This window comes from Rhinopithecus roxellana, chromosome 5 (assembly GCF_007565055.1).
Source record: "Rhinopithecus roxellana isolate Shanxi Qingling chromosome 5, ASM756505v1, whole genome shotgun sequence".
Taxonomy (NCBI): Eukaryota; Metazoa; Chordata; class Mammalia; order Primates; family Cercopithecidae; genus Rhinopithecus; species Rhinopithecus roxellana.
Genome location: NC_044553.1, coordinates 158207449 through 158226656, shown reverse-complemented (window position 1 = coordinate 158226656; position 19208 = coordinate 158207449). Strand labels below are relative to the sequence as shown.

The 19208-nt window shown below is 53.5% G+C and overlaps 1 protein-coding gene across 4 annotated transcripts in view; it reads right to left on the bottom strand.

The window, feature by feature from the left end:
• Positions 1-19208, bottom strand: part of HHIPL1 (HHIP like 1) — a 31390-nt gene that overhangs the window by 7342 nt on the left and 4840 nt on the right. For 3 of the 4 annotated variants that reach the window (XM_030929721.1, XM_030929724.1, XM_030929725.1), the window contains exons 2-7: positions 15881-16527; positions 11406-11549; positions 8821-9149; positions 8195-8321; positions 5487-5632; positions 310-391 (exon numbers count right to left, since the gene is read on the bottom strand). In XM_030929721.1, the coding sequence (XP_030785581.1) occupies positions 310-391; positions 5487-5632; positions 8195-8321; positions 8821-9149; positions 11406-11549; positions 15881-16527 (1475 nt within the window). The remainder of the gene's footprint in view (positions 1-309; positions 392-5486; positions 5633-8194; positions 8322-8820; positions 9150-11405; positions 11550-15880; positions 16528-19208) is intronic. The other variant, XM_030929722.1, reaches the window with a different exon arrangement.

Genomic DNA, 19208 nt, shown 5'->3' with positions numbered 1-19208 from the left:
AGACGCAGGGAGGGCGGGCCAGGCAAGAAAGCTGAGTGAAACCTCCGCCCTAGGCCCCAGTCGCCTCTCCAGCTCCCTCCTATCCTAACAGACCTGTGCTTTGAGGTGTGCAGACCCGGGTCTAAATCCTGAGTCTGCCCCTTGCCGGAGGAACTGAGGCGAATCACGTCCCTCTCTGGGCCTCAGGGTTCTTGTCTGAAAATGGGGATTAATAGTGCCCACCTGAGGGCAAGGTGGAGGGGACAAGCCAATGGAGCTAGGAGGGCTGACAGAGAGCAGGAGCTCCCTGTCCTGGAGGCCGGGACTCACCTGGACGGGTCAATTATTTTGTAGACAACCCCGCGTGGAGCTGTGGCACTCGGCTCCCCTGTCGACATGAAGTACAGCTCCCCTTTGAACAGAACAAAGTGACCAGTGAGACCCCCACCTAGAATACTGTCCCAGCCAGCCCCGCCTCACCACCCCGCTCCCCGCAGGCTTGGAAATCGACCCCAACCCCAGCTAGCCATCACATGAGGCATCCCAGCTCAGTCTAGCTGTCCAGTCCCCAGAAAGGGAAACTGAGGCTAGGTGAGGCGTTGGGTTGTGCCCAAGGGCCTCTGGAGCCTGGTCTCCCAGGTGTCAGGCGCTCTGCCTGGACCCAGCCAGGCTCAGACCTCCACTCTTGCCTTTTCCAGGTGACCCAGCACCACCCCTGTCACCTACCTGGGTTTCATGCCCAGCCCCATACACCTCTGGGCACACACGAGGGGGCTACAGCCCAGCTCCCCAACTGACTGCTTCCGGGGGACCCGCAGGCACATGTGGCTCTCTGAGCCTCAGCTTCCTCATCTCTAAAATGGGCAGACCTCATTGGGCTGTTACAAGGATTGAAGAGCGCAGAGCGTGTGCCTAATCAGCATTAGCTAGCTGTGATGGCGGTCATCATCTGGGGTTTGGGCCCTGCCAGGTCCTCGAGGCCAGGGTGTCTCTCTACTGACAGCAAGGACCTCCCAGGCAGGAGCAGAGTACATGGCTGGGAGTGTAGGTCCTAGCCCCTCTGCTTGGCCCCCTGTGATCTCCAGCAGCTATGCGATGGCCCCATTCTGAGCCTCAACTTCTCCCCATCTCAGAGCTGCGCTGAAAATGTAACCATTAGAGTTCTGAGTCCCTGGTGCTGAGGACTGTCTCAGGGAATGTAGGTTCTCCCTGCTCCTCCCACTCCAATCCTCCCTCCCAACCCCTGCTGCCAGGGGTATCTATGTCCTGAAAACAGGCTGCATTATTCCTACATCACAGCTGAGAAAAAAATAAATAAATAAAGAGGCTCAGAGAAGTCAAGTGATTTGTCCTGAGTCACACAGCTAGTGAATGGTTAAGCCAGGACCAGAACTCAGGAAAGTCTGCTGCCCCAGCCCCACACCAATATCGGATGCGTGGTGGCTGGGAGCCCAGACATGAGCCACACATGACTCATCCCGAGGGTTCAGCCATGCTAATACCTCTGTCCTTGTAAAAGGATAGCAGAGAGCTCAGCTGCGCTGGGAGCAGGGAGGGAGGTTTCCCCACAGAAAGGCTGAGACAGACAGCTTGGTAACAGGTTGGAGAAAAGCATATCCCTGGGGACAGGTGCAGTCAGGGAGGGCTGCATGGGGGTGGGGTCTGAGAAGCAAGGCACAGGAAACTCCGGAAATGCAAAGGGAAGGCACTTGAGGGTTAAATTGTGTAACCTGGGTAGACCCAGCTGTGATGGGGCTGGGGGATGAGGCAAGAAGTACGCTGAGTGGTCAAACGCCCCTGACCCCCAAACCCAGGGGCACCAGCCCCACTGGGGAGGTCGGGAGAGGGGCTGTAGGCCCACATGGTAATGATGCAGCCTGCAGCAGTGGGGGTCCCCCGGTGAGATGTCCCTGCTGGGAAGTCCATGGGCACAGCCCTAAATTGGTCAGACAGCCTTGGGCTGTCCACTCCCCTCTGGGCCTCTTTCTGGAGTGAGCCACCAGGAGCAGCCCTGGTCTCCTCTGTTCCAACCCCTTGAGGAACTCCCTGGTTCATCTGGCCAACCAACCTTAAGGCCCCCTCTGGGAGGTGTCCAGGGGCCAGGTGGGGCATGGTGCCCCTCCTCCATAACCAGGCGTTCATAGTCAGCCGCAGTTTCCCCGTTGGTAAAATGACAAGGCTGGACCAGGCAGACTGCAAGGCCCCTTCTAGCCATGATCTGCTGGGAGCTGTAGCCCCCAACCCTCTGCACACACAGGGAGCCCCCGCGGGTGCTGCCAAGCCCGCCCAGGGCTCTTGTTGAGACTCAGAAAACAATGCTCCAAAATGAAGGCCTCAGAAGCTGCCTCCAAAGCAAAAGATTTTCTCTGACCTTCTCCTGTCCTCCTGTCTCTCAGTCCTATTCTTCCCTGAGATGTCATAGAAACTAGAATCTCTCTTTCCCACGGCAGATAATAGAAACCAGCACACATTTCCCCCAAAGCCAGTCATAGAACCTAAAAGTATTATTGTAACTCTCCCCCAACCTTTATTTGTAAAACTGGCCATAAAGAAATTATCTGAGACCAGGCACGGTGGCTCACACCTGTAATCCCGGCACTTTGGAAGGCCGAGGCGTGCGGATCACTTGAGGTCAGCAGTTTGAGAATAGCCTGGCCAACATGGCGAAACCCCATCTCTACTAAAAATATAAAAATAAGCCAGGCATGGTGGTGCACACCTGTAGTCCTAGCTACTCGGGAGGCTGAGGTATGAGAATCGCTTGAACCTGGGAGGCAGAGGCTGCAGTGAACCAAGATCACACCACTGCACTCCAGCCTAGGCGATAGAGCGAGACCCTGTCTCAAAAACAAACAAACAAACAAAAAACCCCACAACAACAACAACAGCAACAACAAAGAAATTATCTGGGTCAGATATGGTGGTTCATGCCTGTAATCCCAGCACTTTGGGAGGCCGAGGCAGGGGATCACTTGAGCCCAGGAGTTCCACATCTGCCTAGGCAACACAGCAAGACCCCATCTCTACAGACTATTTACAAAATAGCCAGGCACAGTTACATGAGCCTGTAGTCCCAGCTACTTGGGAGGCTGAGGCAGAAGGATTGCCCAGGAGTTTGAGGCTGCAGTGAGCCATGATGGCGCCACCACATTCCTGCCTGGATGACAGAGCAAGACTCTGCCTCTAAAATAAAGAAGGAGGAGATGATCTGACCTGTTTGACCCATTTGCAGGTCATCAGACTCCCATTCCAGAGAGAGCCCCCTAGCCAGAAGGAAGGAATGCAAGCACAGAGAGGCCAAGAGGAATCTAGACACACAGGCTGTGCTGGCTCTCCCACTCAATCAGCATGAGCTCAGGCCCTTTTTGTCCAATCACATTTCTACACGGCTGCCCATACTTTGTTGTACCTGAGAATAAAAAGGGACAATTTCTCGGCCGGGTGTGGTGGCTCACACCCGTAATCCCAGCACTTTGGGGTCACCTGAGGTCAGAAATTTGAGACCAGGCTAGCCAACATGGTGAAACTCCGTCTCTACTAAAAAAATACAAAAATTAGCCAGGTGTGGTGGCGCGTGCCAGTAATCCCAGCTACTTGGAAGGCTGAGGTATGAGAATCGCTTGAACCTGGGAGGTGGAGGCTGCAGGTTGCAGTGAGCCGAGATTGCACCACTTCACTCCAGCATGGGCAACAAGAGCGAAGCTCTGTCTCGGGGGTGGGGGGGGGGGGGGGAGGAAAAAAGTTCCATGAACTTTCAGAGGGCAAAGGGGACGTTTTCCCTTGGTGGGACACTGAGCCACCTTCCTGGTCTCTGTGGTGTGGACTGTCCCTGGAGCACACTGGGCCAGCAGAGGTACTCATTTTGTAATTTGCAAGTGTTGGAACAATTAGAGAAGCAGCAGCAGGAGCCGGGAGCAGGGGAAAGTTTGTTTGCATTGGACCCCAGGGCTCCGGGCTCCGTGCCGTCCAGAGGCTGCTGCCAGAACTGTCCCTGGGCCACCAGTCTCACTGGTGCCTCCTTCTGGTTTTCCACACTCGGGTGTCAGTCAGAGGGCTGAGGAATGGCCTTTTGGGAACTGTACCTTCCTTCCAGGCCCTGCCTCTGTGGGGGAGGGGCACCCCTGCTTCTAAAACACATTAACCCCCTACTGACCAAAAGAAAGGGCTTTCAAACTTAGGAATGGCTGTGGGGGCTGGGGACTGCCTTTTTGGAAATTCAGATTCTGACAGTTCAACAAAGGTTTCCCAGACTCAGCCCTAGGGGCTCTGGGCACTGAGCCGGGCAGGGGACACCCCTCCAAAGGCCCCTGGGCGGGCGTTGCCTAGCAACCCCAATAAGCATCCATTAGGGCCCGCTGGGGGCCCCTGGGCTTTTGTCCAGGAACAATCCTCGGGCTAAGCACAAAGGCAGGAGGCTGGAGCAGGATCCAGTCTCCACTGGCCCCTCTTCCTCTCCCCTCCCACTCTGTCCCTAGTGTTGAAAACACAAGTGCCTAGATTCAGGATCCACTAACCGACAAGAAGGCTGTGTCCACCCGCTTTGAAATAATTATGTGGCTTCATTTAATGGCCCAAATCCATTTGCCATCAGGAACTCCAGGCCAGGGGAGGTCTCTGGGGAGGCTCTCTTCCACCACCTGCCTGCATTTCCACCATTCCAGATCCTTCCTGGCCGGCTAACGGGCATGGATGCTTACCCGTGTTATTAGTCTAGAACTCACGGCAACCTTACCCAGGGTGAGGTGGGGTAAGAGGAAGAAAGGGGCCACTACTTCCATTTTTCATAGGAACAAACGGGAGCTCAGAGAGGTGAAGACGCCCGAGGAGGTGTCAGAGGCATATGAACCAGAGCAACTCCATCTTAAATAAGAGCTGGGTAAAATAAGGCTGAAACCTACTGGGCTGCATTCCCAGACAGTTAAGGCATTCTGTCACAGGATGAGACAGGAGGTCGGCACAAAATACAGACCTTGCTGATAAAACAGTTTGCAGTAAAGAAGCCGGCTAAAACCCACCATGACCAAGACGGCCACGAGAGTGACCTCTGGTCGTCCTCACTGCTACACTCCCACGGGCACCGTGACAGTTTACAAACGCCATGGCAACGTCAGGAAGTGACCCCATATGGTCTAAAAAGGGGAGGCACGAATCATCCACTCCTTGTTTAGCATATCATCAAGAAATAACCATAAAACTGGGCAACCAGCAGCCCTTTGGGCTGCTCCGTCTATGGAGTAGCCATTCTTCTATTCCTTTACTTTCGCTTTACTCTATGGACTTACCCCCAATTCCTTCTTATGTGAGATCCAAGAACCCTCTCTTGGGCTCTAGATTGGGATCCCTCTTCTCTAACAGAGGCACATGCAAAGTCTGGAGCCCAGGAAACTAGGGAACTAGTTTCAGGCCTGTATGGTCCTTCCCCTACATCAGAGACCAGAAGGACCACAGGATGGAGGACCAGTCCCAGGCATGAGCAACCAGCAAGGAGAGGTCTCAGGAGTGCTCACCGGCCTCATCCTCCCCAAATGAGATGATGTACGGGTAGTAGTTGTTGATGAGGCCTGGGAACTCACAGGTCTGGCCATGGCCCATGCAGATCTCACTGTAGTGCCACTGGCCTGTCCCTGGGTTCTCTTGGAGGGACATCAGACGCCTGCAATGCAAGATGAACTGTGAGGCCATGCCTGGCATGGCACCCAGGGGAACCTACCCACCCATCCATCCATCCATCCCACCCTCCCACCCTCCCTCCCTCTCTCCCTCCTTCCCTCCATCCTTCCACCATCCATCTATACTCATCCATTCACCCACTGATCCATGCAAGGACCATACAAAATTCACAGAGCCCAGTGCAGAATGAGCATGCAGGGCCACTTGTTCAAAACATATTAAGAATTCAAGATGGTGACCTCAGAGCATGAGATCAAGTGTGAACCTTTCTGAGCATGGGGCCCTGTGTGACTGCACATGTGGTACGTCCATGAAGCCGTCATTGTGTGCAATCTTCACCAAGCACCTACCAGAAACCCACAGGAATGAACAAGACCAGCTTGGTTACTGCCCCCTGAATGCAATCCAGCTCACTGGATCCTGCAGAGGGAACAGCGCTTTCAAGCGTTCACCAGTTTCAGAACCTGCCAAGCGTTGGAGCTTCAACGTCTTTGGAATATGCTAACCTTACTCCTTACTCCCATCGCTGATTGTCAATCACCTATTGATACTTCCAGGTCCTGCTTAGAGATGTCCCCTCCTCTGTGAAGCCCTCCCTGAAGGCCGCCATGCTGAGCTCCCCCACACTGTGCACAGGCTCTCTGAGGTTGCAGTGCAGTGGACTGAATGGGTCTGTCTCCCTGGCTCGGGTACTAGGGGTCCTCTTCATCTCTGTCATCCTGGTTCTTGCCTAACCCAGCAGAGGGGCTGAGGAAATACTGGCAAAATTAGTTGAATTTCTGTGGTCAGGAGACTTAGGCCCTCCTGGGAAGGATAGAAGGGAGAAAGGACAATCAGGGGTAAAAACAGAGGCTTCATCTACACCCATTTTCCAGATGAGAAAGCTGGGTCCCAGGTGAAGGGGTGGATCTGGGAGAGGAATCCAACTTCCAGGGGCCCAGGTCAGGTATCTCTCTCAGCTCCAGGCTGCAGACTGGACAAAAATCAGAATTCTCCCACCAGCTTCAGCCATCTTCATGTCTTTATGCCCTCTCCTTAGGAACCCATTCAGTTGCTGTCAGAGGAGGTTGCATGGAAATAATTAAGAAATACCAGGCTGGGTACTGTGCCCTGAATCTGTAATCCCAGCACTTTGGGAGGCCGAGGCAGGAGGATCGCTTGAGTCCAGGAGTTCAAGATTAGCTTGGGCAATAGAGCAAAACCTCATCTCTACAAAAAATGCAAAAATTAGCCAGGCGTGGTGGCACATGCCTATAATCCCAACTACTCAGGAGGCTGAGGTGTGAGGATTGCTTGAGCCTGAGAAGTGGAGGCTGCAGTGGGCTGAGACTGTGCCACTTCATTCCAGCCTGGGTGACAAAATGAGACCCTATCTCAAAACAAAACAAAACAAAACAAAACAAAACAAAACAAAACAAAACAAAAATCACCAAATATTAAACATATTCTTTCTTTTCTTCCTTTCCTTCCTTCCTCCCTTCCTTCCTTCCTTCCTTCCTCCCTTCCTTCCTTCTCTCTCTCTCTCTCTCTCTCTTTCTTTCTTTCTTTCTTTCTTTCTTTTTTTCTTTCTTCACTAGATTCTAAGTGCTTTTTATGTATTAACTGATTCAGTCCTTAAAACAACCCTACGGGCCAAGTACTATGATCATCTCCATTTTGCAGATGAGGTAGCTGAAGATAAGGAAAGGTGAGGTAACTGGCTCAAAGTCACCCAGCCAGTAAGTGAGCCAGGGTTCAGACCAGGCTGTCTCAGCCTGCCCTTGGGCCTCTTTAGTCCTCAGCTTTCTCCTCTGTACAATGGGACAACAAAGTGGTCATGAGGCTCCACAAGCGCCCTTGGGGACAGAGCCTGACTCACAGGAGGGTGTGATATAGGTTTCCCTCCCCCATCAAACCTATTTGGTATGTGGTTCATCCTCCTCCCACACCAGGGTCTCAGTGGGTGGCACTGCCGCCCTAGAGCATGGGGACAAGGCAGCAAGGCTCCAAGACCACAAAAGCCCCACCTCCTCCTCTCCCCATTAGGGGGTCGGTGGGCAGCCATCGTCCTCTCGGGTCTTAGTTTCTCAACCTTTGCAAGCACCCTGCAGTCCTGGCTGGGGTGGGATGGGGTAGGGCTCCAGGCCCCCATCAGCTGTTGCAGTGACAAGCTGTGGCTTCCCCAGGAGGAGGGTGGCCCTGAGTGTCCAGGAAATTATTCATATTCTGCCCTCCTGCCCATTAGAACTGCTGTCAGGCCCAGAGCCCATGGTTCTGAGGAGGGACAGGAGGACCACCGGACCCGCACTTAAGCAAGCCTCCAGTCTTTCATGCCATGAGTTGTGTGTCTATCACAGAGTTACTGAGGCCTGCAACAAAGGCTCAGCATACATCTCAGGAGAAAACGGGGTGGATGTGGGTGTCCGGCCCACATCTGGGAGTCCCTGTCAGAGCAGCAAGGCACATGTGCAGGAACAGGCGCATACATACACTCCTCTTTACCAAGGAGCCAGTCCCAAGGAGCCAGTGGCAGCAGCCAGGGGCATGAGGGCACTAGGTCACTTACCCGGTCATGAAATCCCCAAAAATGTAGAGGCCGTTCAGATTGGGGTACTCGCAGCCCCGGTACACGTAGCCCCCTGTGACCGACTTGCCAATCGTGTGAGGGTAGGCGAAAATCGGCAGCACGTCATCTGCGGGGTGGGAGGGCGAAAAGCTGCGGTGAGCCCGCCGGGGACAGGTTCATCTGTCAGGAGAATTTCGGAGGGATTCCGCGGGGACGGGGCGACCACGGAGGGAGGGGCGTGCCCACAGCAGGACTGGCGTGGTGGAAAGCGTGTCTGCAGGGGTGCCAGATGGGGATGGGGCGAGGAGAAACTCAAGAGCGCTGCTGGGAGGCATCCAAGGCACAGGGAGGCTCCCGGTGGAGGCGAGGGCAGTCACCGAGGGAGGCTTTGGCTCACAGCCCGTGGAGTTGGGGTGGGGGAAAATCCAGAGTCAGGGGGTGCCTGGGGTGCGAGTGGTTCCCGAGTGAGGCCCTGCCGCACAGCCCATAGAGTGGGGCCGGGGACAGATCCAGGGTCAGGGATCTCCGGGGCGCGGTCTCCGAGGGAGGCCCTGCGGCACGGCACGTGGGGTGGGGTGGGGTGGGGGCGGATCCGGGGCCAGGGTCCCTGGGGCGCGGGCACTCACTGAGGGAGGAGTTGGCGCACAGGCTGCGGTCGTAGCACTCGAACCCCTCGCGCGCGCGCCAGCCGTAGTTGCCGCCGCGCTCCACCAGGTCCACCTCCTCAAACTTGTTCTGGCCCACGTCGCCGCAGAAGAGGCGCCCGCGACCCGCGCCCGACGCGGGGTCGCCGCGGTCGAAGGAGCAGCGCCACATGTTGCGCACGCCCAGGGCATAGACCTCGGGCTGCGCGGTGGGGTCGCCCACGAACGGGTTGTTGGGCGGGATGCCATAGGGCAGGCCGCGCTCCTTACGGTCCACGTCGATGCGCAGCACCTTGCCCAGCAGCGCCGACCTGCGGGCGGAGTGGGAGAGGGCGCGGCTCGGGGTCGCCCTGCGCCAGGGCGCACGGGCTCCGCGGGGCAGGTGCCGGCGCGCCGGCTGACCGCTGAGCCAGGTGCAGGGTGAGCCTAGGCTGTGGGATCAGAGACCCTGGGATGCAGTTCCTCCTTAGCTACTTACAGCCGGGTAACCTCATTCATTCACTCAACATGCATTTTCCACCTTCCTGCGCGCCAGGTCTGTCCCATGCGTTGGACACAACACATCATCTATTTCGTCTTGTCCTCACAACAGTGGTTTAGGTAGGCGGCTCCTAGTATGATGCCCACTTTACAGATGTGGCAGCAGAGCTCAGAAAGGTCAAATAACGTTGCCTAGTTGCCGCACCACTGGGATCCAGCCCAGACAGCCTGGGCCCAGAAACTCAAGCTCTTTACCACACACTCTGTGCAATGTGGGTGTCCTCAACTGTAATAGTAGAGTGGTCCCGCTCAGTCCACTCACTCCTCCTGGACTGTGGTATAGGGTGAAAATTCCACTAGAAAAATGACTTGTATTTACAGTTTTCTTCTGGTACCTGGCAATGTGACCAGCACGTAGTAGATGACCATTAAGTGTCTGCAGAGTCAGTGAATGAAAGATTGCATTCAAAGCCAAGTGCACCAGAGTGCAGGTTGGTAGGGGAGGGGGAGAGAGCAGAGGGTGCAGCCCTAAGCGCCAAGCAGCTTAGGGGGATAGCTCATGACAAAAGTGACGCGTGATGGGAAAAATCTGTAATGTGCTTAAAGACAGTGCAGAGAACATACCCTTTTCATCTGTGGTTTTTGATGCACCGACTTAATGCATCAGTTTCCCTTGCGGTTAGCACTTTGGTGTCCTCCCTCTGGTTTGCTTTTCAAAGTGGGATTTGTGAAGCCGTATTCCATCATCCTCACATAGCATTCGCACCCACACCTTTCCCTTATCAGTAGGGACAGCAAACAAGTGTCCTCTTTCATGGTGGTGAAATGCTCCCACTCAGTATATTCCTTGTGATCAAGCCCCTGTTGCTGGCCTTCCACTTTCCCCTATAAATTCCTCTCATACACTCCAGCCTGCTGAGCGCCATCCAGATCACAGCCCTGAGCCCACGCACCACACACCAGGATTCAATATCTAAGTGGGCACGACTCGTAGCAGCAAAATAATGTTTTTAAGTTCTGTCCAATTATCCACTAATCCTTAATTTCTATTTTCTCAACTTCATCTCTAAACACAACCCAAACGTGAGAAAGCTCGGATGATGCTTACACTGTCACATAGGAAAGCACAACTCACAAATTGTGAGCACTTTAATTACTGTAATCAACATCATACTTGTACTTGCTATTTTTACTTCCTGGGCGGAGGAAGGTTTTATCATTTTGGCTAAGGGAATGGGGGAGGCTGACTTGAGACTACTGGACATCCTGGTTACACTCACAAGAGTGTGTGTGTGTATGTTGTGAATGTATGTATGTAGATGTGTGTATTTGTGTGTATGTATGTGTGTATATGTGTGTGTACGTGCGGATGTATGTGTGTATATGTGTGTGTATTGTATGTAGTACGTGCATATGTGCATGTGTGTATGTGTGTGCACGTGTATGTGTGTATATGTGTGTGTTGTGTATATGTAGTGTGTGCATGTGTGTGTTTGTGTGTATGTGTGTATATGTGTGTATGCATATTTGTGTATGTGTGTGTGTGCATAAGTAATGGAATGAGATCTTGAGCTCGTTTGCTCAAGCCAGGAAATGGGTTAAAGAGCAAGACTACACGTTGACATCTGGGTCTTCCTGAAGAACCCTGGGACAGGAGCTCCATGTGCTGGTGCCACCCTGCTCCAGCCAGCTCACACTTTCCATTCGGCCTGGGGAGCATCCCTTCCCTTCTTCCAGCAGGGATCCAGCAGGGCCAGGCTGACCTTAGAGAAAATCCCATTTGCCCTGAGGCTTGCTAATGTCACCTCTCAGGCGCCTGTGCCCAGAGGGTCCTGTGCCTGGGCCTGGGCAGCCACGATTGCCTTTACTCCTTGTGACAAGCTGCCCGCAGAGTGGGCTTTTATCCCCTCTGTTGACGGCAAGTGACTCGCCTAGGCTGCCCAGCTAGATGCAGGCTGAGCTGGGACCCAGAACCTTTTTTCCTGCCCTACACTGCCTGGCTGAGGAAGGAACTCACCCTCTGGAAGAGTATGAGAAGCCCAGGGTTATGTAGACCAACCCACTAGCCAACCAAAAGCTGAACATACTTGTTTTGGGCATTTCCGAATGTCCCAAAGGGGTCTCCGGCCATCCCGCCATCTCCGGTGAAGATGTAGAGGTAACCGTCATCCCCGAACAGCAGCTGACCCCCATTGTGGTTTGAAGCTGGTTCTTTGACCTCCAGGAGTATCCTAAAGGAAGATAAGGGCCCCTAAAACTCAGCCTTCCACGCATGAGCCAAACACACAAAACAAGATCACACTCTCTCTTCACAATGGAAAAGACTTTTCTTTCCTTCCTTCCTTCCTTCCTTCCTTTCTTTCTTTTTTTTTTTTTTTTTTCTTGACAGAGTCTTGCTCTGTTGCCCAGGCTGGAGCACAGCTCGGCTCACTGCAACCTCCATCTCCCAGGTTCAAGCGATTCTCCAGGCTCAGCCTCCTGAGTAGCTGGGATCACAGGGGCCCACCATACGCCTGGCTAATTTTTGTGTTTTTAGTAGAGATGGGGCTTCACCATGTACGCCAGGTTGGTCTCAACCTCCTGACCTCAAGTGATCTGCCCACCTCGGCCTCCCAAAGTGCTGGGATTACAGGCGTGAGCCACCATGCCCAGCCTGGAAAAGACTTTTCATATCCTTTATATTAAGTGATTTTCCACGAGGAGCTAGTAGGTAGAACGAGCAAAATTAATGCACTCTATCGTGCCAAGCAGGACCTAGAGGCTCAGAGAGGTTGAGCAACCTGTCTAAGGTCACACAGCCCATAGGTAGCAGAGCTGGGATTAGAACTCAAGTCTTCTAGTTCCGGTCTACTGTTTTTTTTGGTGGTTGTTGTTTGTTTGTTTGTTTCTGCTCTCCACTGCTAGCACCTGCCCTGTTATGATTATGGGAAATTGTCAACCTAGTCACTGACACAGCTGGTTTCTTCCTCATCATAGCTTCCCCCGCACTAGTTTACTTATTACTTATGTTGAGCACATCTTATGTACTCCCTCATTTGCAGCTTCTAACAGTGGGCAGGATGGTGTGCAGTGCACTCAGCGCCACACTCACTCTACTCAGGAACCTCCCTTACTGCCATTACAGGAAACCTACTACCATACTTCCCAGCCAGCTGGCTTCCAGTTTGTGTTGGTGGGTGGAAGGGAGAGGCCAAGTTTCTTTGGCTTCTAACCTTGCCTCCAGAAGTGGTGGCTGCAGAGACAGCAGCATTGGCTGGTGAACCTGGACCCCTGGGTTTCCACCCAGCCATCTTGGTACTAAGAGCAGCAAACTCCACAGCACAAAGGACTTTTTCCCTTTGTTCCTCCAACCCAAGAGTGGTAGCAGCTTCTTACAGTTATCAGTCTTTAAGTAACTTAACCTTCCTCCTCTCCTTCTCCAGCCCTCCTAATGCCTTAGTCATCCTTGTGTTCAGTTTCCCCTGACTGAAATACTCAGGGTGGTTTAGGTTTTCCAGGATTGGTCACTACTTTCTCAAACCCTTCTTTTTCTTTCTTTCTTTTTTGAGACTCTATCACCCAGGCCGGAGTGCAGTGATGTGGTCATAGCTCACTGCAGCCTCGAACTCCTGCGATCAAGAGATCTTCCTGCCCCAGCCTCCTGAGTAGCTGAGACTACAGGTGCATGCCACCATGCCCGGCTAATGTTTTAACTTTTTGTAGAGATGAGAGCTCTCACTGTGTTGCTCAGGCTGGTCTTGAACTCCTGTCCTCAAGCGATCCTCCCTGCTTGGCCTCCCAAAGTACTGGGATTAGAGGTTTGAGTCACTGCACCCAGCCTATTAATCCCTTATCAATACAAATAAGAAAAACTTAGATACAGAAAGGTCAAGTAATTTGAACTCAGGACTTTGACTTTTCAGAGCTGAAACTGGAGGCCTGTTCTTTGTGAGGCCTGTGCATATGATCTGGTGAGCGATACAGAGCTCCAAACCCCAGGCTTTCAGTCATCCACCCGGCATTGGGATCCAGGTCTGGGAAGAGACTGACAGTGGACAGCGGACTCAGGCTAGGGTAACCACTCATTCCTGGCTGCCCTGAGCCTGCTGTGCCTACCTCTCCCCACGAGTGAGTCAGGTTCTAGGCTTGACTTTGTGAGGTTACCAGAGGACCTTTGCTGAGCCCCCACCCTGAAATATGTTCATCTGTATATTTTGTGTTCCACCTCAAGTCTTTATCAGGAATCCATTTTTAAAAGTCTCACCACTGAAGACACATCCATTCTGTCCCTCCATCTCCCCTCTGTCAGGTCCGTGTGATAAACTTGGTCTCTCTTGGAGAACTGGCTGTACAGGCTCCTGTAAGATCCTGAGAATTATGTTTCCTCCTTTCGCTCTGGCTGCCAGGAAGCTCATAGTCAAAACTAATGCTGTGAATCATAAAGATTCACATTAGCCTTCACAGCTAACATATTTGATTTCTCCTCCTTTTTATATATTCAGTGTCAAGATTTTACAGTTTTATCAAACACACAATGTGCTGTTCTTTGCTAATTTGCCCTCAGACCCAGTACTGGCCCTCCCCCTACCTCCTCTCTCTCTCCTGCAGGGGGTCAGCTCCTGTGAATGACATTTCCCAGGCTTCGTAGCTAGCTGGCCTCCAGCGAGGTCAGCCAGTGGACTGCATTGGCAGGAGCCTGGAGAGGGAGGAGCACTTCTCTGCTTTAAGCAGCTTCTTGGCAGCAGCTGCTCCTCCCTGGCTCTACCTCCTCCTGCCCAGGCCAATTATGATTCCAGCTTCCACTGGGTATCCTCAGCTCCAGGGTCCCAATAACCCCATCTTCTCACTTTGTCCTCCCCGTCCAAGGGGTGGAAGTAACTTCCTCCAATTGCTGACCTCAGAGTCGCTGCCTTCCCCAGGTTGCCCGCCCCCCCCCCGCCTTTTTTTTTGAGACAGCGTCTTGCTCTGTCATCCAGGCTGCAGTGCAGTGGCAGGATCTTGGTTCACTGCAACCTCTGCCTCCCAGGTTCAAGCAATTCTCCTGCCTCAGCCTCCCGGGTAGCTGGGATTACAGTTAGACACTACCACATCTAGCTAGTTTTTGTGTTTTCAGTAGAGACGGGGTTTCGCCATGTTGGCCAGGCTGGTCTTGACCTTTTGACCTCAAGTGATCTGCCTACCACAGCCTCTCAAAGTGCTGAGATTACAGGCGTGAGCCACCGCATCTGAGCCCTTTCATCATGTCTAAAACCCGAGTAACTGACTCCCAGGATCAAATTCTACCTACTGAGTTACCTGATACAGGGTTTACTTCCTACTGAACTCAGACTGATATGTGTGCCCCACATGCGAGGTCAGGTCAGACCCATTTTGAAAACAGTTGGGGCATAAATCATCCACAGAGCACAGGCTCTGCAGACGTTGTTGAGAGGAGCAGAAGCCCGGAGGAGGAACAGAAGAACTTAGGGGCAGGAAGGAGAGCAAGTTCCCTGGGGCAGCGGATTCGGGTGGGAAAAAGGAGCCAGTGGGGCTCAAGAATGGAATCTTCGGCCGAGGCGGGCAGATTGCCTGAGCTCAGGAGTTGAAGACCAGCCTGGGCAACACAGTGAAACCCCGTCTCCACTGAAATACAAAAAATTAGCCAGGCATGGTGGCATGCGCCTGTAGTCCCAGTTACTGGGGAGGTTGAGGCAGGAGAATTGCTTGAACCCGGGAGGTGGACGTTGCAGTGAGCAGAGACTGCACCACTGCACTCCAGCCTGGGCAACAGAGTGAGCCTCTGTCTCAAAAAAAAAAAAAAAAAAAAAAAAGAATGGCACCTTCAGGCCGGAGTGAGGCAAGCTGGGGCAGAGGGCAGAGGGTGGGCTTTGGAGACAACAGATCAGGCTTCCAGCTCTGACGCTCCCTCCCCATGTGACCCAACACTTCACCTCTCTAAGCCTCCACTTTCTCATCTGTAAAATGGGAAAAATAATACTAGCCTCAGTGGGTTTTAGGAGACTCAGATGAAATGAAGTGCCTGAAACAAAAGAGCTGGTGCAGAAATGTCGGGCCTCGCAGGCCAGATGGAGGGGTTTGGATATGATCCCCGTATGAGGTCTGATCTGCAAAACTGTCCTTCCCCAGGCCCCAAAGCATGAAATTCAGCACCCATACCAGGTGTGTTAAATATTCACAGTAGGGCCGGGCGCGGTGGCTCAAGCCTGTAATCCCAGCACTTTGGGAGGCCAAGATGGGTGGATCACGAGGTCAGGAGATCGAGACCATCCTGGCTAACCCGGTGAAACCCCATCTCTACTAAAAAATACGAAAAACTAGCCGGGCGAGGTGGCGGGTGCCTGTAGTCCCAGCTACTCGGGAGGCTGAGGCAGGAGAATGGCGTGAACCCGGGAGGCGGAGCTTGCAGTGAGCTGAGATCCGGCCACTGCACTCCAGCCTGGGCGACAGAGCGAGACTCTGTCTCAAAAAAAAAAAAAAAAAAAAAAATTCACAGTATATGAGAACAGGATACCAACTGGTACAGTCACACCAGTGCATATGGGTACCTGCCCCCACCCAGGCCCGGGTTCCCCAAGGAAGCCACCTCTCAGAGCTGTGGTCCACGGCGTTCTCATCATCCTCAGAGACCCTGAACTCGCTGATGCGGATCCACTCACTGGTGCGGATACCCACTGAGTAGTAGACGTAGAGCCTGTGGTTGTGCCGGAAGCTGGGGTGGAAGGCAATGCCCAGGAAGCCACGTTCGTCACCCTGCCAGGGCGAGGTGAGCACCGCCCGGCTGATGTTCAGGAAAGGCTTCTCCAGCCTCGAGCGGTCGGGCAGGTAGGCCCACACCAGCCCCACCTGCTCAGCCACGAAGAAGCGGTGGGTGCCATCCCTGGCATGGACCATGGCCACGGGGTTGCGCAGCCCATTGGCCACCTCCTCCAGGCACAGCTGCAGGCAGCCCTTGGCATCGGCCACCACATGGCCTAGGTTTGAGTTGAGGTTCTTGTTGACCAGCAGGTAAGGGAAGCAGTAGTCCGTGTCATCCAGGGACAGGTAGCGGCAGAACCTGGCACGGTTGCCCTCCAGCGCCTGAAGCTCCCGATCAGTTGAGAGGTGACGGAACAGCCCCCGGCACTTATGCCACATGTCCAGGCAGTAGTCCTGGCAGAGCCCGGGCACCGTGCGCAGGGGTGTGAACGGGTCCTCAGCGTCATAGAGGTGGGCTGCATACGGAGAGCACTCCTGCAGAGACAGCGATGGCTCAGAGATGCTTCGTGGAGGTACTTACCAGCTGTGTACCCTTGGGTGGGTCCCCATCTCTCAGAGCTTCAGTCTGCTGATCCATAAAATGGAGACAATGCCATCTGTCTGTTACCATGATAAGCCTCAGTGACAGTAGCAAACGTTAGGCCTTAATGTTTGTGTTGTTCTGTTAGAGCACAGAACGCTACTCCTACTCCTATTAATAGCAGCAGCAACAGCAGCAGCTACTCTGGAGCACCTGCCGTATGCCAGGAAGAGTCTGAGGCACTGCCACCCACCCTCTCTGTGTTAACAGTGCACCTCTGCCCCTACATCAGCACAGCTCACTGCTGCACTTAACTTGGGTTCCTGCCCAAGGCTCACCTCCGATCCTCCCTGACCACCCTGTCCACACCCTCTAGTACCTTCTGGCCTCTATCTGTTGAAAAACAGTAAAATACCAAGTGCTGTCTGATTTGGCTCTGCCCATGGACAGCTCCACCACCAGCTCCCGCCTCTCTCCACCTCTCCAGCCTCCTGTCTACCTTCCATCTCCTGATATTCTGATATGGCTTGGATCTGTGTCCCCGCCCAAATCTCACGTAGAATTGTAACCCCCAGTGTTGGAGGAGGAGCCTGGTGGGAGGTGACTGGATCACAGAGGCAGAGTTCTCACGCATGGTTTAGTTTAGCACCATCCCCCCTTGGTACTGTAGAGTGAGTGAGTTCTTATGAGATTTGGTTTTTTAACATGTACCCCCGCCCCGCCACCATCTCTCTCTTGCTCCTGTTGTTGTCATGGGACATGCCCGCCTCCCCTTTGCTTTCCATCATGATTGTAAGTTTCCTGAGAACTCCCCAGAAACAGAGGCCACTATACTTCCTATACATCCTGCAGAACTGTGAGCCAATTAAAACTCTTTTCGTTATAAATTACCCAGTTTTGTTTTGTTTTGTTGTTTGTTCATTTGTTTTTTTTAGGACAGGGTCTCTCTCTCTCTCTCTGTCACCAAGGCTGGAATACAGTGGCACCATCTCAGCTCACTGCAAACTCTGCCTCCTGGGCTCAAGAGATGCTCCTGCCTCAGTCTCCTGAGTAGCTGGGACTACAGGCGAGAGCCACCACACCTAGCTAATTTTTTTGTTTTTTGTAGGGATGAGGTTTTGCCATGTTGCCCAGGCTGCTCTCGAACTCCTGAGCTCAAGCCATCTTCCCGCTTCAGCCTCCCATAGTGCTGAGATTACAGGTGTGAGCAACTGCACCCAGCCACGTATTTCTTTATAGCAATGAGATAAGAGACTAATACGTACTCCCTGCCATTTCACACCTCTGAGCCTCAGCACAGGCTGTCCCCTTTGCAGGTATGCCCTTCCCCTACTCTTCTCTGGCAGACAGAATTCTCTTTATTCTTAAATCATGACCATGACCATGGGAGAAGGAATGCTAACCAATCACAGCAGTTCCTGGGGTTTGGGGCAGATTGTGGGCCAGGCACCAGGTCAGTGAGCCCACGCATCTGCATTTCCTCCTCAAGGCAACCACAGGAGGGAGGCCTGTTCTTATTACCACTGCACAGAGGTGGAAGCAGACAGCAGAAGGGAGCCACTAGCCCAAAGTATCATGTCACATGCTGATGGGCTGGGGTTTGAGCCATGTCTGCTCAGCTCGACCTGCCAGCTCCCTGCTACCCATCCCCAAATGCCAGTTAAGTGTTCCCACACCACTGCACCCTCTCTGCACCCTATCCCTACCCAAAGCACAGGCCACAGCTCCAGGCTGTCTGCAGGCCTTCCTGTTAGAGCCGCCGGCTTGTGGCGTGGTCATTCTTTCTATCTGTGGCTGACACCCTCCCCCACCTGTGAGTCCACCAGGCCAAGGCCTGGTCTGAGTCAGCTCTGGGCCCCCCAGAGGCTTCAGGGGATGCTCCTTCTGCAGTGGGGAGGCGCTGACAGTCACGTACTCCCTCCCCTCACAGGGAGGACCAGGCTGGCTTCCAGCAGGAGGCCTCTGGGATGTTTGGGGGAGGATTGGGCATGCGGGATGGCAGGCTGCCTCCCAGTGTGTTCTCAAGTCTCAGGCCAGGGCCCACTCACTCCTGTGACATGATTGTGGCTTTTGTTCATGCCACAGCCTGTCCTTCTGGCCCCTCTACTGCTGTGAGGCTAGGTCTCACCTGACAGGCCAAAGGCCACTTGGCAGAATGTCTTGAGGTCCTGGTCAGTTACTGTCCCAGGTACAGACCAGGGTGCCATGTCTCACATGCCCCCCTCTGCCAATGAGCCGGCCAGATGGCCAGACCTCGGGCTGTCGTGTGTGCTGTCCCTCCCATGGTTCCCCGGGAACCGCCTGTGGGTCAGCTGGCAGCTGCACATGGACCAAGGAGGGGCTGTGTGCACACATGCCTTCTTTCATCTTTGCAAGGTAGGGTCATTGTCACTATTTTATTTTGTTTTATTTGTTTATTTATTTTTTGAGACAGGGCCTCTCTCTGTCTCCTGGGCTGGAGTGCAGTGGCACAATCCTAGTTCACTGTAGCCCTGACCTCCTGCACTCAAACGATCATCCCCACCTTGGCCTCCAGAGTCGCTGGAACCTCAGACGGGCTCCACCACACCCAGCTAACTTTCTACTTTCTTTTGTTTGTTTGTTTTTTTTTTTTTTGAGACGGAGTCTCGCTCTG